General features: G+C 43.9%; 1 protein-coding gene across 1 annotated transcript in view; it reads right to left on the bottom strand.

The window, feature by feature from the left end:
* The window catches only part of KNTC1 (kinetochore associated 1), a 318,233-nt gene that overhangs the window by 179,264 nt on the left and 113,520 nt on the right, over window positions 1-25,449 (bottom strand). The window contains exon 24 of the mRNA XM_030219253.1: window positions 20,096-20,197. Coding sequence (XP_030075113.1) covers window positions 20,096-20,197 — 102 coding nt within the window. The remainder of the gene's footprint in view (window positions 1-20,095; window positions 20,198-25,449) is intronic.

The following is a 25,449-nucleotide window of genomic DNA, read 5'->3' as shown; positions in this document are numbered from 1 at the left end:
CCACCCCTAGCTCCTCTGCCCATTTGGATTTCAAGTAAGAAAAGTCCCTCTCTGAGTCTCCCTGTAAATGGGCCTTACGCAACTTCAATACTGAGAATCCTAAATCTTCGACCTTTTAGAAAAAATCCCTAACTCGAGAACCAAAGGAACCCACAGACCCAACCTATCTAGGGCAGATATATAATGTCTAATCTGTGCAAATGCAAAGCAATTACCCCAGGAAACCCCCTCCTTTCCTGGAGCTGCACAAAATTTATCACTTCTCTCTCTTTTGACAGTAAACGTTCCAGCCTAACTATACCCCGTTGTTCCCATAATTGAAAAATAGGATTATCTATCCCCGGTTGAAAAGCTATATTGCCCCTCAAGGACAGCTGGTCCGATACACATGCGTTGCCCACCAATTTATTCACTATCACCCTCCAGACATCCTGCATTGAGTTCAGCAATACATTCTCCTTCAAAGAATCTGGTATTTGGGTTCTCCCAAGATGCAGCAACAAATAAAAATCGTAAGGAGCACAAAGTGCCCTTTCCAATTCTATGGGTGTGTACACCTGCGTCAGTCCAAACCAATCTTCCAAATGCCTCAATAAACATGCCCGGTTATAATGTATTAGATCTGGAAGCCCCCCCCCCCCCACCTTGGCTCCAAGAACCCCGCAGCATATTTATTCTAAGTTTTGGCTTTTTGCCTGCCCAGCAGAATTTACTAAATAATCTGTACGCCTTTCTCAAATCTTTCTGCAATAATCTCAATGGCAGGCTCTGAAGTACATATAACCATCGGGTGAATATAACCATTTGCACCAACCCCACTCTTTAAATCCCTAGGTATTTAAATGAGCCTGAGGCCCACCGTAAGGGAAACTCTGAACCCCACAAGGCTTTTACTTGCGACGACGACTGTAAGGCCTCTGATTTGTTCAAGTAAAGACGAAATCCCGCGAAATCCCCAAACTCCTTGAAAAAGAGTCCAACAAGTCCTGTAAAGAGGTGTTCGGATTTCTTAAATGGACCAGCGAATCGTCAGCAAAAGCTGCCACTTTAAAACAATGAGGACCAATCTGAATACCCTGAATATCGGGGTTCTCCATTATATCTCTTATCAAAGGATCCAATGATAACACAAAGAGAAGCGGGGAGAGGGGGCAGCCCTGCCGCATTTCCCTGAAGCACTCTGAAGGGCTCAGATTCCTGTCCATTAACTGAGACCCGCACCCGAGGATTGGCGTATAATGCCTTAATAACTGAGACAAAGTGGCCCGAAAACCCATAAGCCTTCAATGAGGCAAAAAGAAACTCCCAGTGTACCCGGTCAAAGGCTTTCTCAGCGTCAAAGCTGATTGACTGGAAGTCCCTCTGGCCCCTAAACTCCAAAGCTGACAAAATGGTACGCAAGTTTTTAGCTACCGTTCGACCTCCCACAAAATCCAATTGCACTTCATGCACCAGATTAGGCAAAACCTTAGCCTGGCAGCTCGCCATTATTTTAGCAAATAGCTTAACCTCATAGTTCAAAAGTGATATACGCCAATAAGATTCCGGCATTGTGGGGTCTCTACCTGGCTTAGGTAATACTATAAGCTGAGCCATTTCTAGAGAGGGAGGCAAAGATTCCTCGTCCACACATTTATTGAAAAGATTGGTAAGAGGGGGAATGATCTCCAAGCCCATCAATTTATAAAATTCTGCCCTAAAACCGTCCACTCCAGGTGCTTTCAATAATGGGCTCTGATTTAGCATCACTACCACTTCATCCTCTGAAATTGGAGCATTCAAACCCTCCCTCTCCTTCTAAGTGAAGGCAAACTTATGTTATTTAAGTACAAGTCTCCTGTAAGACCCTCGTCTGCGGGTTCCCTATAAAGCTTACCGTAATAATAATAAAAGGACTCGCAAATACCCTCATCTCTATGAACAACTTGCCCTTTACTATTCCGAATTGAGATAATGTTCTGTACACCTCCACGTGGGCCTACCAGCTGTGCCAGCAACCGTCCTGCCTTATTGCCATGTCTATAAAGCTGATACCGATAATATGTTTGTGATTTAACTGCTCGCTGATGCACAAACGAATTTAGTGCTGTATGCATTTCTAGCAGTCTTTGCCGGTCCTTCCATGCATGAAATCGCCCATACTGCTGCCGGGCCTTCTGTAAAAGAGCCCCCAGCCGTAGAATTTCTTTATCCCGCGTTGTTCTCATATACCAGGAGTATCTTATAATTTCCCCCCTAAGTACTGCCTTGGCAGCTTCCCAATTTATTTGTAGCATTTATACCCCGCTCTTTCCCACTCGATAGCAGGTTCAGTGCGGCTTACAAAGTATGGTACAAAGTATCACAGAGGTAATACAAAATATGATACAAAGTATCACAGAGATAATATGGTACAAAGTATCACAGAGATAACACAGTTATATAGAGTAGGACAACAGGAAGAGATGTGGGGGACAGGATTGGATTGGAGTTTTGGTAGAGTTAGTGGTATGGATTAGGTAGAAATGTAAATGGGTTGTTTGGGTAAGCTTGTTTGAAGAGGTAAGTTTTCAGCAGTTTTCAGAAGGGTAGGTGTTCGTTGGTTTTTCGGATGTGTCGAGGTATGGCGTTCCAAAGTTGGCTGCCTATAACAGGGAAGTTGCATACATAGTAGGTTTTGTATTTGAGGCCTTTGCAATTGGGAAGATGAAGATTGAGATATGTTCGAGAAGATTTGGCCCTGTTTCTGGCTGGAAGATCGATCAAGTTGGTCATGTAGCTTGGAGATCTACATGGAGGATCTTGTGGATCATTGTGTGGGTCTTGAAGTATATTCATTCCTGGATAGGGAGCCAGTGAAGTTTTTCACGAAGTGGTATTGCGCTTTCAAACTGTGGTTTGCCAAAGATGAGTCTGGCTGCTGTGTTTTGGGCGGTTTGGAGTTTTTTCATGATTTGGGCTTTGCAACCAATGAAGATGCTGTTGCAATAGTCGGCATGGGTGAGTACTGTCGATTGAACTAGACTGCGGAAAGTATTCTGTGGAAGGAATAGTTTTACTCTCTTCAATACCCACATCATGTTGAACATCTTCTTCGTCGTGGCTTTGGCGTGAGTTTCTAAAGTTAGGTGGTTGTCTAATGTCACTCCTAGGATTTTTAGATTGTCAGATATTGGGATTGTAACGTTGGGGGTGCTCAGGGTGGTTTGGAGCAGAGTAGAGTGTTGTGATGAAAGGATTAGGCATTGGGTTTTTTCTTTGTTCATTTTCATCTTGAAAGCGTTGGCCCAGGATGCTAGGATGTTCATGGCAGTGATTATTTTCTCCGAGATTTCTGTAAGGTTGGATTGGAAAGGGATGAATATTGTGACGTCATCAGCTTAGATGAAGGGGTTTAGGCCAGATTTGGATAGGCATTTGGCCAGAGGGATCATCATAAGGTTGAAGAGGATCGGGGATAGAGGTGAGCCTTGGGGGACTCCGCATTTTGATGACCAGGCAGGCAATATTGATGAGGTTGATTTGATCTGATAGGATCTAGTAGTGATAAAACTTTTTATCCACTTAATGATGTTTCCGCCGATCCCTAGTTTGTCCAGTAATTTTGTGAGAATATCGTGGTCTACCATATCAAATGCGCTGGATAGGTCGAACTGCAGAAGAAGTATTTTGTTGCCAATTGAAATTTCATGTTTGAACTTGGATATAGCACCGGGTCCCCTACATGTTCAACATTTATTAACTTATAGCTTTCCCATTTGTTCAAAAGTCGCTCTTTAAATGCTGGATCATTATATAACAGTAATGGAAATCTCCATCTACTAGTGCGTGCCGTAGAAGGCCCCAGAGTCCAATCCATCCATACCCATGCATGATTTGAGATGGCATAGGGTCCTATTTCTGTTTTTCTCACCCTACCAAACTCCTCTCTGGATACCAGCAGATAATCTATGCATGCCTGTGTGGCATGTGCACTAGATAGATGAGTATAATCTTTATCTGAGGGATGTAACTCCTGCCATATGTCCACTAGATCCAAAAGGTGACTCAAACGAAGCAAGCCCGCATTTTCAAATTATAAAAAGACTTCTGCACCGGTACTGAGCGATCTACTGCAGGGTCCCACACCGCGTTAAAATCTCCACCCACCATAAAAGGGGAATGCTCTTTTAAGATTAACAAATTAATTAGGGTCTGGTAAAATTTCTTGTCATATTAATTGGGGGCATACAGATTACAAATATATACTATATGATGATTAATAACAGCTGGAACCAATATATAACGACCTTCTGGGTCGCTTTTATTATCTGGGCTTTTTCCACTAAACCCTTTTTAAACAAAATTGCCACCCCCCCTTCCTCCCCTGGGAAGCTGCTGTCAAACATTCCCCTATCCACCAAGTTTTCAACTTTGCATGTTCTAATGCATTTATTTATTTGCTGCATTTATATCCCACATTTTCCCACCTATTTGCAGACTCAATGTAGCTTACAGTATAATACAACAACAATCACATTGATGGTATAAGAAAATCAGAATACAGAATAGCAGATAAGGTGCACAAAATCATGGCAACCATATTAACGGTGTAAGAGTTTCAGCATTGTTGCTGTTAAGGTGCATAAAAAAATTAGGTATATTAAGAAGTGGGTAAATAGAAAAAACATAACATGATGATATCAGGACAAGATATAATGTTCAGAAATTAGGATGTAAATTAAGATAAACATCTTAACTGGTGACATCTAAACTTCACCAGTTACAATTATAATGGACCTTTTCTAATTTTTTAGATGTCAGTTTCTTATGGGGGATCTTTTTTGAACGTCTTTTTGAACAAGTGAGTCTTCAGTGACTTCCGGAAGGTCAACAGGTCGTGTGTAGTTCTCAAGGTGATCGGTAGATCATTCCATAATTGTGTGCATATGTATGGAAAGCTAGATCCACGTATTGATTTGTATTTAAGTCCTCTGCAGTTAGGGTAATGGAGGTTTAAGAAAGTGCGTGATGAGCTTTTGTTATTTCTCTCTGGCATATCTATCAGATCTGACATGTAGGAAGGGGCATCTCCATAGATAATCTTATGAACCAGGGTGTAAATCTTGAATGCAATTCGATCTTTCAGTGGAAGCCAATGCAATTTTTCTCTAAGGGGTCCAGCACTTTCATATTTCGCCTTTCCAAAAATCAATCTGGCTGTGGTGTTCTGGGCAGTCTGGAGTTTCTTGATGGTTTTGAGCCTTGCATCCCGCATATAAAGAATTACAATAATCCAGATGACTCAATACCAGTGATTGCACCAGGTTGCGGAATGTCTCCCTTGGGAAGAAAGGCTTCACTCTTCTAAGCCTCCACATTGCATAAAACATTTTCTTTATAATATTTTTTACATAGTTATCTAGATTTAGATTACGATCAATTGTTACGCCTAAGAGCTTCAGGGTATCCGCAACAGGGAGAGTGTGGTTTAGTGTGTTTATATTGGTATAGTTGATTTTATTAAAATGCGATGATAATATAAGGCATTGTGTCTTTTCTATGTTGAGTTTCAAATGGAATGCATCCGCCCATGAATTCATAACCTGGAAGCTGAGATTAATTTTGTCTGCAATTTCTGATAAATCGTTTTTGAACGAAATATAAATCGTCCCATCAGCGTAAATATATGGGTTAAGGTCCATGTTGGATAAAGATCTAGCATCATTAAAGAGAATCAGAGAAAGCGGAGATCCTTGAGGCACACCGCATACAGGTCTCCATGATGATGATACGATCGATTTAGATATTACCCGGTATGTTCTTGCCGTTAGGAAACTATGAAACCAATTCAAAACATTACCTCCAATTCCAAAATACTCTAGAATGTTTAATAGGATGTCATGGTCGACCATATCAGAGGCGCTGGACATGTCGAATTGTAAAAGAAGAACATTGTTACCAGATGCAATTAATTGTTTGAATTTGGTCATGAGTGTTATAAGAACTGTTTCAGTCCTGTGACTGGCACGGAAACTAGATTGGGATGCATGTAAGACTGAGAAGTTGTTCAGGTAGTCGGTGAGTTGTTTAGTCACTAGACTTTCCATCAGCTTGACTACCAATGGGATGGATGGAATAAACTCCCTGAGCCCATTCGCCAGGCCCCCTCCCTGCCCATCTTCAAATCCTTGCTCAAAGCCCACCTCTTCAATGTCGCCTTCAGCACCTAACCACCATACCTCTATTCAGGAAATCTAGACTGCCCGAACTTGACATTTCGTCCTTTAGATTGTAAGCTCCTTTGAGCAGGGACTGTCCTTCTTTGTTAAACTGTACAGCGCTGCGTAACCCTAGTAGCGTTCTAGAAATGTTAAGTAGTAGTAGTATGGATGCTACTGGCCGATAATTAGATATTTCATTTAGTTTTTCTTTTGGTCTTTGGGAATTGGCGTGAGTAGGATGTTACCCTTGTTCGTGGGAAAGAATTCAAGTTGAAGCATGTGATTCAGGGAGGCAGTAAGACCAACTATAAAACGTTGGGGAGCAGATTTTAATAAGTAGCTGGGGCATGTGTCCAATTTACAGTGGGATTTGGAGAATTTGTTGATCAACTGGATGACAGTATCTTCCGTTAATGGATCAAAATTTATCCATATTCGATCTACTGGATGTTCATTGATTGTTGGATCCAAGCAGTCAAAGAATTTTACATAGTCGGTGGAGTTGGTTGATATGGTGGATCTTAGTTTAATGATTTTCTCATTAAAGTGAGCAGCTAAATCCTCTGCTGATGGGGTATCCGTATTAGCTAAGGTAACTGGTGTGGTGTCTAAAAGATTATGTACGAATTGGAATAACTTATGTAAGTTTTTATAGTTTTGCCCTAGTTTGGAATTATAATATGACCTTTTAGATTGTCTGATGGCATATTTATATTTTCTTAACATTAGTTTCCATGCAGTGAATGTTTGATCATCTTTCTTTTTAGACCATGCACGTTCCATTCCCTTTTTGGGTTTTCAGTTTTCTCAGGTTGTCATTAAACCAAGGGAGTAAGTTAAGATGTGTCTCCTGTAACAGGGCTATGTCAATTTTGTGTCTGTGTAATTGTTGCAGGATTTTGTATCTTTTAATGGGTGAATTTATCCCACCCACATTCCATGTCACCAATTGCACCATGCCTAACCTACAGACATTGCTAGTGACTTGACGTGAATTAATCTACTCAATAGGGGAGGACGGCCCAGCCTCCATCCTCCACTCACTCACACACGATCCCACACATACATCTCCCTCATGTCTCCATTTGCAGCACTCAATAGCTTCTGAACTCCCACATCCCTCCCCCTAATCCCACCCCAACCCCTCTCACCCTCTTCCCCCCCCCCAGAACTCCCTGCCCCTTTCTTAAAGCTCCTCCCAATGGAGCGGTCACATTTAAAGCACCAACTTCCCCTCTCCAACATTCACATCCCCATGTAACTGCTTGACAAAATTCACACCTCACACCCGACCAACCATTCGTCCCCACTCTCCCCTTTCCTCCCTCCTCGCATCATAAGCCCCAGATCATAGATCAAGTCCATGCCTATCCCAGCGCCCAGCCTATCCCTATACATAATCCATTCAGCTCAAAAGAAGAACAAAACAACAAAAGAAGACCAATGATATTCTACTACTACTACTATTTAACATTTCTAAAGCGCTACTAGGGTTACGCAGCGCTGTACAATTTAACATAGAAGGGCAGTCCCTGCTCAAAGAGCTTACAATCTAAAGGACGAAATGTCAAGTTGGGGCAGTCTAGATTTCCTGAATAGAGGTATGGTGGTTAGGTGCTGAAGGCGACATTGAAGAGGTGGGCTTTGAGCAAGGATTTGAAGATGTCACTCCCGTTGCTGTTACGTTACCACAAGTCCCTGTCATCTCTCTTCTCAGGGTGATCACTGGAAATCCAACAAAAATAGTAATCCATAAGGGAGAGGAGGGGTGGTGAGGAGCTAACAGCTTCACTCCCACCACGCTCTCCTGGAAGGCATGAGACCTTCCTCCTTAGTATAGTGAAAACAACAGCTTCTGTTAACTTAAGTGTCCCCCGACTTTTCTAGCGAAGTCTCCAAGTGCTGCAAGAAAGCGCGAGCTCCTTCCACTGCGGTGTATGACTGGACTGTTCCATTATGAGTGATCTTAAGGGTCGCAGGATACAATAAAGCAAACTTTATTTTAAGAGTGTATAGTTTAGAGAAAATAGGTGAAAACGCTCTACGTTGAGCTGCCGCTCCCGCTGAATAATCTTGAAAGCACATAATCTTCTGGTTATCATACTGCAGCGTTTTTCCTCCTCGTAGTGCTTGTACTATGGCTTGTTTATGAACATAATTCAAAATCCGCAAAATGACCACTCTCGGTTTAGATTGTGTCGCTTGCCGCTGCACCAGTCTGTGCGCCCGCTCCACCCTCAATGGGCCACCGCCAGCTGGCAACTGCACTTCTTCGGCTAGCCACCGTTCCAGAAAGTCCACCAAGTTTTTATCAGGTAAGGACTCCGGAAGGCCCACCAGACGCAGATTATTCCTGCGGAATCTATTTTCAAGATCCTCCACCTTATCCTCCAACATAGCTATCTTTTTTTGTAGTGTGCTCTGCGTTTCCTCCACAATCGTGACTCTGTCTTCCACCTCGGACGTTCTCAATTGAAACGCCCAGCATTCCTTTGATAGTTCTTCCAGCTGAGCCTGCATACGTCCCAGTAAGACAAGCGTCTTTTTAATAGATCTTCCAATACCACCGTCATTTCGGAGGTAATCTCAGTTACTCACGTGGAGGAGACTGATGATCTGGCTGGGCTTGAGGGCGCTGCCATTTTATCTTCCGCGGTCTTCCCTCATGTCTTCTCTTTGTGAGCCGCTCTCGCTGCCATAATCGAAAAGATACGCCACTCAAACCACAGCGGGTATGTTCCGACACCCGGGGGAACTCTAATATTTAGTCCAAATGAAATTCGCCATTTTTAAAACAATGGAGAATAGCCAGGGGGCTCAGAGGAACTCAGCTCAGTGTCGTCCCTTGAGCATCGCGTCACGCGACCTCCAGAAATATTTAAATAAATAAATACAATACAATACTTGGGGTCCAATATTCAAAGGAATTTAACTGGGTAGGAGAGGCTCCTGCCCAGCAAACTAATATTCAGCAGTACTTAAATGGGCAGTGCTGCTGAATATCAGCTCTAAGGAGAAATTAGGGGTTACCTGCTAATTTTCTTTCCTTTAGGCTTTCCAGACCAGTCCAGGCATTATGCTAGGTTTATGCACGCTTACAAGAAGAGGGAGGCTGTGAACACCTAAACTTTGAGTAGTGTAACCCTCTTGTGCAGTCGCCAGGCAGCCAATATGACAGTCCCAAAGCAGAAAAGAACACAGAAACATAAAAAACTGTTGGCTGTTATTTAGACACCAAGCCCAAAGGACTAGGCCGTGCTAGGAAATGTCTCTCTCGCTTTTTTTAATAGTCACAGCAACCATAGCTATCCAAAAAAAAAAGAAAAGAAAAAGGAACTATATACACTTCAACTACCACTCTCCAGACTTCCACAGGTGCACAACCTCACAGACGACTGCTACACAGACACGATAGCCTCCCACGCACCTAGAATCTGCCATGCACCAGGAACTAAGGGAGGGCCCTGAACCAGTTTGGAAAGCCGAAAAGAAAGAAATTAGCAGGTAAGCCCTAATTTCTCCTTCCTTGTTGGCTGTTCCAGACCAGTGCAGATATTACATTTGGGACGTACCAGAGCACTAATAATCACATGTGGGACCTAAGGTGCCCTGAAGACAGAACACTGGCTCTGAAAACCGCATCCTGCTGTGCCTGCGCATCAATCCAATAATAATACGTAAACGTATGCAAGGAAGAACAGACTGCTGTTCAACAGATATCCTGCGGTGGAAGCAAACTATTCTAGGCCCACGAGGCAGTCACTTCCTAAGAGCTTTGAGCACAGAAGGAACCTGTTGGCCCCTGAGAAGGTACGCTGAAGAAATAGTTTCCTTCAATCATTTTACCAATGTCTCCTTGGAAGCCGCAACACTCTTCTTTTGGCCTCGAATAAGACAATTAAACGATCCAAACGGCGAATCTCCTCTGTCCTCTGCAAATAAACTAATAAAACCTGCTGTATATCAAGGCGAGCCATTCGACGTTGCTCTTTAACCCCAGAAGGGTCCCCAAGAACCGGAAGAGAGATAGACTGATTCACATGAAAAGATGACACCACTTTAGGAAGAAAGGAACAAATCATCCATAAAACCATCTTCTCTGCAGAAAACAACAAAAAAGGATTCCTGCAAGACAAACACTTGAAGCTCTGACAACCTCCTAGCAGATGTAATGGCGACCAAAAATACCGCCTTCAAGGTAAAATATTTCAGAGTAAAAGAAGACAACAGCTCAAATGTCACTGATCCAAGGTAGGTGAGCCCTTGGACCAAAGCTGGAGCTGCGGCAGACAAGTCTTCTGGGTTGGCACAGGGCAGGATAAACAAGGTACAACAAACAAGACAAGGACTGGATCCACACGTGGCAAGGAAAGCAAGGCCAAGGCAGAACAAGGCAAGACACCAAACTAGGTTAAAACTGGGTCTAGAAAAGGCAAGGCAAGAACTGGATCCGGACAAGACAAGGCAATGCTAGGCACAACTGGACAAAGAAACAAGACAGAAGCTGGATCCAGACATGGCAAAGAGAGCAGGGTAACAGGGCTAGAACTGATCCCCGACAGGAACAAGGCAAGTCAAGGAAACAAGATTAGAACTGGATTCGGACAAGGCAAGGCAGGGCTAGAACTGGATCCAGACACAACAAAGAGCAAAACAAGACAAGGCACAAGGCAAGGCAGACAAAGCAGGGCTAGAGCTAGGCAGAAACAGAGCAGGGCTACAGGAATAAACAGAGACAAAGCAGGAACCAGGAACAGGGCTAGGCTGGAGCAGGAACAGGGCTTGGCTGTAGCGGGAACTAGAAACAGAGCTTGGCTGTAAGTGTGAACCAGGAACAAGGCTTGGCTGTAGCGGGAACCAGGAACAGGGCTACACTGTAGCAGGAGCCAAGTGCAGGATTTGACTGTAGCAGGTGCCAGGAGAAGTGGTAGACTAACAGAAACCAGCAGCAGGGTTTGGCTACAGCAGAAGCCAGGAGCAGGGTTTGGCTATAGAAGGAGCCAGGAACAGGGTTTTCAGGAACAAGGTTCAGAAATAAGGCTAGGCAGGAAACAAGGCAGGAACTCATGAGCACAACTTTCAGTAATAAGGTTCAGAAGCAAGGCACACAGGAACATGGCTTGGCAGCAGCAAGACTCACAGGAACATGGCTTGGAAGGAAACAAGGCTACAGGAACAAGGCTTTAGGGACAAGACACACAGGAACAAGACTAGGCAGGAACTTGGCAAGACAAGGCTGAAGCAGGAACAAGGCAAAAACTGGAACCAAGCAGGGAACACGAAGACAAGGCTAAAAGACCTCTTGCAAAGGCAAAGCATGAAAGTCTCAAAGTTCCTTATAAAGGTCCTCACTGATGATGTCAGAACCTCTGGTGCCCTAGAATGAGGCTTGGATGCAGGAACACCAGGTTTGGATAGACTCTGAAGTGAGGCTTGGTTGCAGGAACCCCAGAGTAAGTCTTGGATAGACTCTGGAGTGAGGGTTGGATAACAGGGAAACAGGCAGCAGATGCATCAATGCAGGGACAAGTTGCACAGCCTGACTGCTGGAAAAAAGGGTGAGTCTGGATGTAGGGGCACTGGCACGGCCGTGACATCATACTGCGCTGCCACCAGAGCAGACAAAACCAGATTCAAATCCCATGTGGAACTAAGGGTCTGTGAGGAAACCGAAGAACCCCCCCCCCCCCCTTCGAAGAAAAGGTATGATATCCGGTGAGGAAGCCAGAGGCCTGCCCTGAACTAGACCCTATAAAAAGGTTACACCACCACTTGCACCTTCAAGGAAGCCAAGGTCAGGCCCTTCTCAAAGCCAGCCTGGAGAAAATCCAAAATCTGGGGCAAGCAGAGGCGATTACGTCATATCCTGACACCAATCCTCAAAGACCCACCAATATGGACATGCACCAAGGACGAAGATCTCATACTAGACTGAACCATGGTGGCTATCATTGCCGAAGCAAATCCCTTCTTTCACAGTCACGTCCTCTCAAGAGCCAAGCTGTAAGAGAGAACGGAGACAGATCCAGTGTCGTGCTCCTCACCTGCTGTGCGTCTTGCCCACTCCTCTGCCCTGCCTCCGTGAGGGGGAGCATCAGCCATGCTGGCTGGGCCGACGCTCCAACACCACTCTTCCCCTGCTTGCTATGCAGGACGTCTTGGTGGCGCGGTGCTCTTACCCGCGTTCTTGCCACCGCTGCAGTTTGGAGCGCCGGACATTTTGGCAGCACCGGTGCTCCAAGACTAGTGCTTCTCTTCCGGGTGCGGGGCCCGGGAACTCGGGTCACGCCTCCAACGCCAGGATTGGCCATTTGTGTCTCAGCTCCGCCTCCTCCTGTCAACTGGCCAATGTGTATCTCCCTTGCCAGCTGATTCCAGTCTCCCTGATGGTGAGGGCTATTTAACTTTGCTTCCGCTTCTACTTCGGTAGGTTTGCTTGTGCTATTGTGAGACTTCATCGTCTACTCGCTCTTCCGTCTACCTCGTTCCTGATCACTGCCTGAACCTCGACAACTCTCTGCTTGCTGCCTGACCTGACCACTGCCTGAACCTCGACTACTCTCTGCTTGCTGCCTGACCTGACCACTGCCTGAACCTCGACTACTCTCTGCTTGCTGCCTGACCAGACCACTGCCTGACCCTCGACTACTCTCTGCTAGCTGACTGACCTGACTTCTCGCCAGTTCCTAGAGACTCTCTGCCTGCGGCCTGACCGGACTGCTGTCTGTGCCTATCTACTTCTGTGCTACTGCCTGTCTGCTCGCCACCTGCTGTCCGAGTCTTCTTTGCCTGCTGTCTGCGGCCATCTGACCCCCATCTGCATCCAGAAGTCCTGTCGGCTGCCCACACCTGGGGGCTCAACCTTCAGGGAACGGCGGCCATCACAGGTGAAGCCTCGGGGTTGCTCAGCTGCCCTGCAGAGTGCAGGTCCCAGTCTTCATCCCTATGCTCCGCCTGGGCACAAGGATAAGCAGAATAAAATCTGTTTTGGGATCTTGCCAGGTACTTGTGACCTGGATTGGCCACTGTTGCAAACAGGACACTGGGCTTGATGGACCTTCGATCTGTCTTCCCTGATCATCCCCGCCTTCCAGTGGGAATTCAATCCAATCCAAACATTTATATCCCACCTTTTCCAAAAATAATCAGAGAGGGAATGATAGGCAGGATCCAGGAACAGGTCTGGAAGAGAACAGTTGAACTTTAAGGCACAGCCTTCTTGAAACATCTCCAGAACCCACGAGTCTGTGGTGATTTGGGTCAACTTCTCATAAAACACTCTGCACAAGAGATTATACATGGCATCTGCCAGAAAGGAAGAACCAATTTACAGCTTCGCCAGCTGGATTTGAGCAAAGTCTGGGATAGCCCATTCCGCATGAATCTTATCCCTATGGTCCTGATTCATGGGGAAGGACTTAGATAGCTTTTGGATCCTTTTGTGATAGACACAAGTTTGCCCTACCCAAAGAAAGCCGCCAGAGGGCGCACTTCCTCAAGAAACTGGGAAAATGCCATGATAGAGCCAGTAGAGGGAGTTCGAAGGGAATATCTGGGTTATACCCTGAAGGGACAGCTAGAGGGCGCTCATGTCATAGGATCAGCTTTTCCCTATGGAGACCACCAGGTGGAGCTACCGAAGTGGGGGAGGGAAAGGTAGAGAAGGAGAGTTCTAGCCTGAGACCTGACTGGAACCAAGGGGGCAGGGCCTAAAGAGGGGGGGGGGGGAAGGATTATTGATCACCTCATAAATTCCTTTCTCCCAGTGGAGAGAGGGAGGAGGGGAAGCCAGATGCCTAATGTTTGCTGCTTGATGGGGTATGCCTGGTGCCTGGGAGAGAAGGTCTCAAGGAAGGAGGGCCAGGAGGAGCCTCTCAAAACCAGGAAGGTACTAAATGCCCTGATGTTATAAGGCTGTTGGAGCTGATAATTGGCTAAGTGTCTTGATGCTATGCAGCTAATAATCCTGGCAGGTTGCTGAGGAGTTCAAGCAGGGTCTGTGATGAAATGCTCTGATGTTACAAAGCTGTTGCAACTGATAATTGGCTAAGTAGTGGGAGCAGTGTCCTAAGAGACTGAGCACACATTAAGGACCTCTTGGAGAGGTATTCTGGACTGTGTTAAAGGGCCAAGTGCACAATGAAGGTTAGGAATTGTGTGACTAAAGCTTAAGCCAAATAAAATTCTTAATTATAAGAAACACTGGATTTGCTGTGTGTTTGTCAATGAAACCTCTTAGGAGGAGAACAGAGGGTGATGATCATTTACAAAGAGGGCTGGAACCTGAGAGTGTTGAATGAGTGCCGGATCGTGGAGTAAAGCTTTCCACCCACATGGTACTTGGAAGGAAGCTAAGCAGTGTCAGTCCCGGCTGGGTCCTGAAGGGTGACCCGGTTACACTTTTTACCAAAGGTTCCACAGACTAAGTAGAAGCAGTTAAAACTCTAAGACTTGGGGTGGGGGGGGGGGGGGGGGGGGGGGGGGGGGAGGAGAAAGGAACTATACACACTTCATCTTCACCAAAATTAAGCACCTACCAAACCTGAGCAATTAACTTCAACTGCTTATCTCTATGAAAAATCTGGACCACCGATGGGTCTTCCCTCAGGGGCAAGGGATCTTTCCCAGACTCCTGCGAGAACACCTCACCTTTGGGCCCACTGGCATCCTCCTCTGAACCGGAGACAAGGGCCTCCAGTTCCTCCTCCCAGGAAAGCCTAGGCTGTTTTGGAAGAAACGACCCTGAAAAGGCCCCACCTGCAGCCGCCGACTACCCAGGCCCAGATTCACTCACCAAACGCAGGTTGAGCCACAGTCTGTTCTTTAAAAACTCAGTTTTCCCATAAAACTGCTTGACAAGAGAGCGCAACCAATGTGCTATGCAAGCAGACTCATCTTTTTTTGTACTGTTAGGTGGGAGGACATAAAAGACAGTGATATATATTCAGTTGACTCTGACGAAAGGAGAGAGCATTAGTAGTGCACAACCGGGATTGATCACTGGTTTAGTTCTGTTAAACGTTTTCACAAATGCTTTTGCAAATGGGTTATTAAGAAAGATATATCTTTTTACAGATAATACCCTTTTTAAAAAAGGGTTTCATTTCTTTGGGTTGTCTATGAAACTCTTTGAGCTTGTACAAAAAAGATGAGTTTGCTTGTCAAACAGTTTTGTAGGAAAGCAGAGTTTTTAAAGAGCGGACTGTGGCTCCACAGACCCTTGGAGGTCTTTGAGACCATTACAAGGGATCCATAGGATACAAAGAAAGAGAAAGTCTTTTTGTGCTGCTTAATCCATGCAAGTAGAATACAGAGGCTGCTGTAGAGGCAGGATCAGTTGTGGCAGCATATCCATTCATTGAGGCAAGAACAAGCCTCCAATCCACCCCACCCCCTAGACTACATATACCTCCATTTCATCTTCCTTTCAGTGACTGACCCTTTTTCAAACCTTCCTGCAAAAGAGTCAGAATCTAAGCTATAGGTCAGAAAGGAGATAATCCTCTTTCCAAACACTAAAGACTCTTCAAACTCCAGCACAATCCAAAGAGGTAGGTGCTTCCTTGCTTACAAAAAAGTTGTGATGATGCCTTCCACATTGCCTTTTCACCTCAAACGCGCTCTCCCAATGGCCAGGCCATAAGACAAAAGGGAGACGGGCCATCCATGCCGTAGGTGCTTGTCACAGAGACCTCTCTGCTGAGGGAGGCTGTCCCTCACCACATCTACATACCAAGGACACCTAGGCCAGTCCGGTGCAACTAGAATTACCAGACCAGGATGAGACACTATCTTCTATAACAGAAGACCCAATAACGGCCATGGGGGAAAATTGTGCAGCAGCTCCAACTTTGGCCATGCCTGAAGAAGTGCACTAAGACTCTCTAATCTTAGTTCTTTCCTCCAACTGTAAAATTGAGGAAGTTTGACATTGAGACTGAAAGCCATCAAGTCCACTGCTGGAACTCACCACTGGCAGACAATCATGGCAAACACCATTGCCAAAATTTCCCATTCCCCATGGTCCAATGCACTCCTGGCTCAAAAAGTCTGATTGTACATTTTCAATCCTGCTATGTGAGCCATTGACAAGGCTTGAAGATGCTGCTCAGCCCAAAGAAACAGCATGGCCTCTACGGCAAATTTTCAACTCTTTGTCCACCCCTGATGATTAACATAAGCTAATGCTGTGGCACTACCAGAGAAGATTAGAACTGCTTTCCCCCTGGACTAAGGGCTGAAAAGCCTTCAGAGCTTTCCTGATGGTTCTGGTCTGCAAAAGACTGATGGACCGTTCCCTCAATTTCCATCCAGCAGCCTTGTGCAACCTGATGCTGACAGTGAGAAGACTTGGGAGCCAAACATTGTACGTCCTGAAACTGTGGTGACCAAATCCAGGGCCACAGCCATGGATCCCAGTACCTGAATATAATCCCAAGTCTGGGGAGTTCTCTGCCTTCTGAGATAACAAATCTGAGCCTCCAAAAACTTCAAATTTCATATTCTCTGTTGGGGGCAAGAACACTTTTCAGCCTGGAACTGAACAGAGAAAACTTCTTTTTTTTTTAAACAAGTTTTCAAAACCATTGCCTTCTCTTGCTCTGAAAAGGACACGAGGAGGGTAACCCTGGTATTTATAGTCCTGAGAAATTTCATGACACTGAGTCAGGTTCAAATGATTTTGGAGGGGCTATAGCATCCAAACCTCCCTCCTGTTGAGTAAAGACTGTAGTTAAATAGAAACATTTTGAAAAACGAATTTCAGCACTATTAGACAACAGCAATACCTCTTTGAAATATTTACAGAGGAAGAAAACAATTTGGAAAATTTAAACATCTTAAAGTTCTTAGCTCTCATCTGATTGTCCATCATTTCAAATTTCCTGTGCAAAATAAGGCTATCCCTGACTATAGTAACTTAGTTGTTATCTTCTGTTCAGCTTGGGTCAGTCGAGTCTTCACACCTCTCACTGTAGTGTCTCAATCTGATAGTTTGAAAAAAATCTGTTTGGTAAATTATGGAAGCTGAGCTATTGATGTCTTCAAAAAAGTCTTAGTTTGAGTCACAAATGACCATATATCTGCCAGTCTTCTGAAGATGGGTTATCAGACAGCATGACTAGATCATCTAGAGCCACTGACAGTAAAATTATTTAAAATACTTGTTTATTAAAGAAAAGATTGACGAGAACACATGAACAATTACATTTAATCGCCTTCAGATTCCTTCCTATCCTCCCATCTCTTCCCCTCCCCTCCCACAATCCCTCCTTCTGATAAGTAGAACTTTAACTGACGAGAGAATGATGAAGCATATTGGCAATTCAATTTAACAGGGGAATAACCTGGAGTTGTAGGTTCAATAGTTGGATCACCAACTCCAGTACATGGTGACAAAAGAGATATAGGGGAAGGGCAGTAGGTCAACCCTCTGTAGTTAATGGGACCCCAGAAACAGCGGCAGCTTGGCAGTAGTCAAATACTATGTATGTATGTATGTATGTATGAGACCAACAGTTCCACTATGCACTGATTGAAGCTTTCATTTGTTCCTCTGCCATAACGAGCATGAAAATAAGAGGTACCTCTAACTTCTAGCATCATTCTTACAGAAAACACATTTCCTCAAACGAAGTCTAAATACAGCTCCAGCATGACTCTGAAGAGGCAAACTTAAGGCAAACTTGTGCCAATTATACTTAAGGCAAACTTAAGTGCCAATTATACTTCATGCGAAAGTTTATGTACATTTTCCATGAAAGAGCTGATGTGATGCAAAATTATGCAAAGCAGCTCATTAATATAGAAAAAGCTAAAATGGCTATGTACAAAAGGTCTTGCAGGCTCCTTTTCACAGAAAAATAATTGCAGTTGAAGAGCTATAGTTTTCAAATGGTGCCAGGGAAAAGAAAAAGAGGTAGCGTTTGTATGGCGGTGGCCTACCAACATGAAAGGGTCTACCGGCCTGAATGGGAGCCCCCTCCCAGATACTCTCCCCTGAGGGGGGGGGGATCTCTAATCATTGGTGGCTCAGTAGGACTGATGCTCCCATGCCTCCAGTACTGATGCAGGGCTAAAAGGTTTTAAAAGCCCCTCCCTTCCCAAAGACCCACCTCTCTGAAATCTCACTCTATGTAAAAATAAAGCCTGATCCATCTTCCCCTATCCCTAACTCAGTTTAAGGGACTGAGGGGAAGAGGGGCAGGAGCGATCCCCACTCACTCATACTCCGGTGGCTGCCTTAATCAAAATAGCACTTCTGACCCCTAGTGGTTGTTTCACAGTGTTTGGCAATCTGTCCCCTAGCAGAGAATCATTCCTGCTCTCATCATCCACCAGGCCCCTTGGAGTGAGTTGGGGTCCTGAGGGGGATGGTGTGGGGATTTACTTTTGGAAGAGGAGTGCATTGGGAAGGGGAGTTTTTAAAACTTTGTAGCCCTATGTCAGGGCTGGAAGGGGGGCATCAGGCCCACTAGGGATTGGAGGTTGTCCCCGGGAAGGGAGATTCGGGAACCTTCCCATTCAGGCCAATGGGCCCTTCAATTCTGACAGGCTGTCGTACAAATGCTACCTTTTCAATACAAATGTATAAAATGATGACAGATAAAGGCCATATGGACTATCCAGTCTGCCCATCCATACCATCTGCTATCTTTTCCTCTCCCTAAGAGACCTCACATGTATGTTCTATGCTTTCTTGAATTCAATACAGCCCTCGTCTCCACCACCTCCACTGGGAGGTTGTTCCATGCATTAACCATCCTTTCCGTAAAGAAGTATTTCCTTAGATTAGTTCTATCCTCCTTCAACTTCTTTGCTCTCTTGTTCCAGAGCTTCCTTTCAGTTGAAAGAGACATACCTCCTGTGCATTTATGCTCTGGAGATATTTAAATTTCTCACTCATATCTCCTCTCACTCGTTTCTTCCAAGGTATACATACTGAGGTCTATAAATCTGTCTCATAGGTGCTGCCAAACCTGAAACACATGAAGTCCTTGAAAGTGGCGACAAGTCTACATTTTTATGTCAAATTTAGCCAATGGAGATGAGGAGTGGCCTAGTGGTTAGGGTGGTGGACTTTGGTCTTGGGGAACTGAGGAACTGAGTTCGATTCCTGGCACAGGCAGCTCTTTGTGACTTTGGGCAAGTCACTTAACCCTCCATTGCCTGCCGCATTGAGCCTGCCATGAGTGGGAAAGCGCGGGGTATAAATGTAACAAAAATAAATAAAATAAATGAGCCAAGAACTCATTTGAATCTCCTAGCTAAAATTTGCAGAAAAGGGTGCTAACTTGTGTACATTTTTGTAGGTTAGTACAAAGGTCCCAAAGTTATTTTTTATAATTTTTATTACAAAATTTAACATTGCTATTTATTATTCATTTCCTCTGCTGGGTTGGAGGGTTCACTGCTCTGTAGTGTGTCTTCTTTACTACAGCTTCTTTGCCTTTTTGTGACAGATGAAATTGTGTCAGAGTTCAAGAAAGCACGGGACATTCTTTGAATGAGAGAATGAAAGCTATGCTGAATGAGAGGCTGAGCAGACAGTATGGAACTCATCTGCTGGCATATTATGTTTCTAAATTAAATATAGTGTAACTATTTATTAAAGTCCCATTTTATGCATTTCACTTGCAACATGTTCATCTGGTTCAAAAAGTAACCAGGGCTTCCTTCAGTTCATAAAATAGAACTACCTTCAGTAAGGGGTTTAATTGTACTATGTATAAAACTTTTTTTTTCCTCTTTTGTCCTTTGCTTCAAATCTGGTTGACAGAAATGGGTTATAAATCTGATTTAAATTAAACTAAACCCCTTCATGCATCACTTACCTCTGCAAGGGAGTTAAACACTAGCCCCAGCAGTCTGAATCAACCAAAATGTACTTTACTTCATAATAAAAAACCTCATACCAAGGGAATCCAGAGCCAAGATGATGCCAGTCCCAGGTCACTTGGATTTTTGGATGTAAAATACACTTCTGCCATCTCTAGTCCATTTTCTGGCCAATTAGCCTGTTATAAATGTTAAGCATCAACGAAAATATCATTAAAACAAAATGAAAGCAATATTTTTTCAATGATAAAACAAAAAGCAGATAACAACCAATAGGTAATGACAATCACTACCACTCCCAAAAAACCTAGAGCCAATGCCAAAGGATTGGGGGGTGACCAAGTACCATCCAGCAAGGTCATGAGACCCAGGAGGTCAGATATTCAGACAACAACCCCGCTAGTTTTTGTAGCTGTTTAGATTATCACAAATTTGAGCACAGATGGTGTCCAGCTAAAAAAGAAGGGAAGATGTGTCTTCCAACAGTAGACTGGCTAACCTACTGAAGAGGGCTTTAAACTAGAATCGTTGGGGCAGGGTGATAAAAGCCCCCAGGTAAGTACAAGCCCTCAGGTAAGTGAAGCATTAAATATCTCTAACATAAATGGGAAAAAGAGGCAATGCCTGGAAAGCAATATATACTAATGCACGAAGAATGGGAAATAAGGTTTTAGATCCTGAGGCTGATTTGGATTTAGTGGCAATCACATAGACATGGTTCACAGAGAACCATGAATGAGATATAGTTATACCGGGCTATAAACTACTCAGGGAAGACAGGGTAGGAAGAAAGGGAGGGGTAGTGGCATTATTTGTTAAAGATAATATTAAAGCCACACAATTGCAGGGTAAGGAAGAAGCACTGTAGGTCAATCTGGAAAGAGGGAACGGCAAATAAATTTACATTGGTATGATATACAGGCCTCCTTTACAGACAGAAGCGGACAGAGATTTAACTGAAAACATTTAAAATAAAGCTATGAAAGGGGAAGTATTACTGCTAGGTGATTTTAACATGCCAGATGTTGATTGGGTATCCCTACTGCAGAGTCTTTTAGAAGCAGGGAAATCCTAGATTCTCTACATAGGGGACTATTCCAGAAGTTTTGTACTTTTTTGGGATCTTGCCAGGTTATTTGTGACCTGGATTGGCCACTGTTGGAAACAGGATGCTGGGCTTGATGGACCTTTGGTCTGTCCCAGTATGGCAATACTTATGTACTTATGGTAATGGAACCTATGCAGGATGGGGTCATACTACATTTAAGTGTTTACTAATGAGGAGAGTATTTTTGATGTTACAGTAGGTGATCATCTTGAACTGTTTTTGTCCAATTATAAACAAGCAAATAACCTTGAGAGCAGACATTTTACTATTTTCTAACTTTATCTCCTTAGGACTGCATAAGAGGCCAAATTTATTGTTACATAAGTCCTTCTTCTTGGCCCAGATGGAGCGCTTGGGTGCAAAGATGGGCTCACTTAGGGCCTGACGACATTTTCAGTAGACATGGTTATTGCTTTGGGACACATTAACACATTGTGTCTGCATTACTGAATTTGTAAACTAGAGCGCATCATTCTTGGGAGGATGAAGGCAGATAGGGTTGGCGAGGGTACTGTGAGTGTATGGTTTTGCTGTCTTAGGGTTTGGGTCATCGTGAAGGAACCCTGCAGATGACTCAGATCAGGATAGCTCAATGTTTTTGGTTGGTCACCTTATAGGGGAGTGGTGAAGGGCAGGAATTGGGTGAAAATTTGAAAACTTTGGTAGTTGTTTGGCTGCGGACGGTTTCTTCGTAGTGGAATTCTGTTTTGTACAGTTTTCTGATCCCATTATATTGTTTTGTATGACTTTAATGCCTCGTGAAGGCATCCAGACAGAACACCAAGATTCTGCTATTTTTCAGTCACAGGAAAGATTAAGGCAGAGGTTTTCAACCCAGTCCTTGGGGCACACCCAGTTGGTCGGGGTTTTCAGGAATCCATATTGAATTCAATAGAGATATTCTGAAAACCCCAACAGGTTTGCCCCAAAGACCTGGTTGAAAACCTCTGGATTAAGGAGTGATGAGAGTAGATGCCCTTCTACAAACTTGGTTGCCAGCAAAATTGTACATCTTTCCCACTTTCCTCTTTTGGGCCAATTGTTGAAAAAAATGGCAACTCGTGAGTTTGATGATTGTACTGGTGCTGGATTGGCCTAGACATCCCTGGTAGATGAAATTGATGCACTTACAAGTGGGAGAGAGTCTGAGGATTATACAAGGGAAGGGCCTTCTACGTAGACCTGGTAAGAGCTCTGCTTTTGCAGGCTAGAAAATGTTCTCATTCATTAGCTAGGTTACTCTAGTGTACAGAGAGTACTTAAAATGTGGTATGCTTGAAGGAATGTTACTCCATTTCAAACTTAGGTTTCTCAGATTTTATCTTTCTTACAGGATGTCCTCCAAAAATGGTTGTCTCTTATATCCCTTAAAAGTTCAGGTGGCAGCCTTGGTGTGTTTCCATTCTCGTAAGAACAGCCATACTGGGTCAGACCAATGGTCCATCTAGTCTAGTATCCTGTTTCCAACAGTGGCCAATCCAGATCACAAGTACCTGGCAGAAACCCAAATAGTAGCTCACATCCATATATAGAGAAATTATGTCTTATCTGATAACTTTCTTTCCATTGGCCTTCCCACTATTCCACAGTCTGTGGGATAGTTGTGTCCATCAACCAGCAGGCGGAGATAGAGAACTGAAAACTCAGCTGAGATATATCTCTCTTGGCATCCAGTCCTGCTCCTCAGTATTTACGTAGACAAGCAGTAAGGATAAATTCAGAACAAACACAATCTATTTATATAAAGGAGATGTGTGTGTGGCCCACGAAGAGCTACAGCTACCAAACCCAGCATGCAGACTCTACCCAGTGTTGCCAAGGTCATTGTGTAGTTGAAGTGATTCGGTTCATGGGGCACTCAGGGGAAGGGGAGCAATACCACATTAAATGAATAGGCTGCAGGTCGGAAAGTTCTTTCTTACTGTTGCTAAGCGAGAAACTGCTTGGGACAGGGTGATGGCTCAGAGACTGGTGGAGAGAAACACCGACAGCAGCTATGCAGTTGTCCCTCTCTTATTCTCCAATACCCTCTTTCCTAACAATTTCAGTACAAGGGAGGTTCAGAGAATGGTGGGAACAGGGCAGAGAGAAAGTACTGGTGTCAAACTGGGAAGTGTGCATGAATTAACTTTGGTCCTGGGGAACTGGGTTCGATTCCCACTGCAGGCACAGGCAGCTCCTTGTGACTCTGGGCAAGTCACTTAACCCTCCATTGCCCCAGGTACAAATAAGTACCTAAGCCGCATTGAGCCTGCCATGAGTGGGAAAGCGCGGGGTACAAAAAAAAAAAATGCTCCTCGAAAAGGGAGGGAAATAGAATTACAATATGAACTTGAAAAGAAGGCTGTATTTTGACAGGACAACGGTGAAAGACAAACAGCAGGCACTTGCTAGATTGAAAGAAACAACTAATCAAGAAAATCAACCTAAAAAATTTGATTGGAAAAGAAAAGTTAGTGCTAGGTACGGATCCAGTCTTCACAGTTTCTGATATAAGGGACTATTACATTCAATATCACCCTTTCTCACACACCCATCAGCTAAACACCTCAGTCGCACTCAGCCATTCTCACACACTCTCACTCAAACTTGTCCATTCTAATACAGCACAAAAACTTTAGGCAACGAATCTGTTAAACTATTTTCAAAAAGGCTTCTGGAGTTAGGAGAATGAAAAATAAAATGTGATGCTGATGGACAAAAAACTTCCAGATTTATGTAACAATGTAGAGGAAATTAATAATTTAAAGGAAAAAATATTTCCAAACATTGCAAATCATTATCAAAACCACGAATGGTTATGCGAACGAGCAATTCTAGCTCCAAAAAATTTAAACGTCAATGAAATGAACAAGGAAATCCAAGAAATGTTGCCAGGCGAAACTAAAGAGTATTTGTACATTGACACAATGCAAGATACTAATAATTGTAAATTATCCGGCTGAATTTCTAAATTCATTGCATCTACCAGGAATGCCACCACATCAACTACACTTAAAAACTGGTTCACCAATCATAGTGCTATGAAATCTAAATGCTTCAAAGCTATGTAATGGCACACGTTTAGCTCTTAAAACTCTAATGCCACGTAATTGAAGTTACAATCTTGACAGGTTGTGCCACAGGACAGAACGTTTTTATACCTAAAATTCCTCTTATTCTATCTGACTATCAGATACAGTTCAAAAGACTGCAGTTTCCAGTTCAACTAGCCTTTGCAATGTCAATAAATAAGCTCAAGATCAAACGTTAAAAGTCACAGGTGCCAACTTTCAAAACCCATGTTTTCCACATGGCCAATTACATGTCGCCTGTTCACAAGCTGTCTCAAATAAATCTTTATACATATATGCTCCAAATCGAAAAACAAAAATGTTGTCTATCAAAATGCACTCAAATGAGAGCCTATTACAAATTATATTAAACATATTTAATATTTATCTGCTCCTGTGTGGTTTTGTTTCATTTCTCGCATTAAAGACATCAAACAAAATAACAACCATCATAAATGAGTTAAAAATAAATACTTATAGTGTTATTACACACAAATAATCCTTGCTTTTCTCAATTATAGAGTAGTAACCTATCGCTGAGCAACGCCAGCAGGGACATCTTGTAACCTTAAACAACTCGCTCACTAACCAGAGTAAACATGTGTAGACCTCTCTCATCTCTGGACAACTAGAAGAGAACAAGAGATATGCAAGAAACACCATGCGAGGTGAGTCATTATTTGACCCATTACTTTGCACCGACTGAACATCTAAGAAACCTTAGGCGGGACTATGGAATAGTGGGAAGGACTAACGGAAAGAAAATCATCGGGTAAGAACTAATATCTCCTTCAATTAAGTTGTTTCACACTATTCTAAAACTTGTGGGTGTTTAAAAGCAATTCCTAGAGTGGATGGGCTCCTGGCTCTGCTGCCCTGAGGGACGAAGCCCAAACTGGCTTTCGAGCATACTGCAACGTCCACTCTGTAGTGCTTGGTAAAGGTATGCAGCATCAACCATGTGCCGCCTTGCAAATATCCGCCAGAGACAGTAAGGTAGTTTCTGTCCAGGATGTCACTATACGCCTCGTAGAATGAGCCCGCAAGGCCTGATGAGCCTGCTTCCCAGCAAGCAAATAAGCTGACGCGATAGTCTCCTTTAGCCATTTAGCAATTGTGGGTTTGCAAGCCATGACAAGCCTCTGTTAACCAAAAAACACAAACAGTCTGTCCTATTTGTGAAACTCATTTGTGACTTCCAGATATCTAATGAGGAGTCTATGCACCTCAAGAGGCTTCAAGGAAGAATACTGAGCCTCTTCATCCTCTC

This window comes from Microcaecilia unicolor, chromosome 11 (genome assembly GCF_901765095.1).
Source record: "Microcaecilia unicolor chromosome 11, aMicUni1.1, whole genome shotgun sequence".
Taxonomy (NCBI): domain Eukaryota; kingdom Metazoa; phylum Chordata; class Amphibia; order Gymnophiona; family Siphonopidae; genus Microcaecilia; species Microcaecilia unicolor.
The sequence above is the reverse complement of the archived record's forward strand: the minus strand, read 5'-3'. Positions and strand labels throughout refer to the sequence as shown.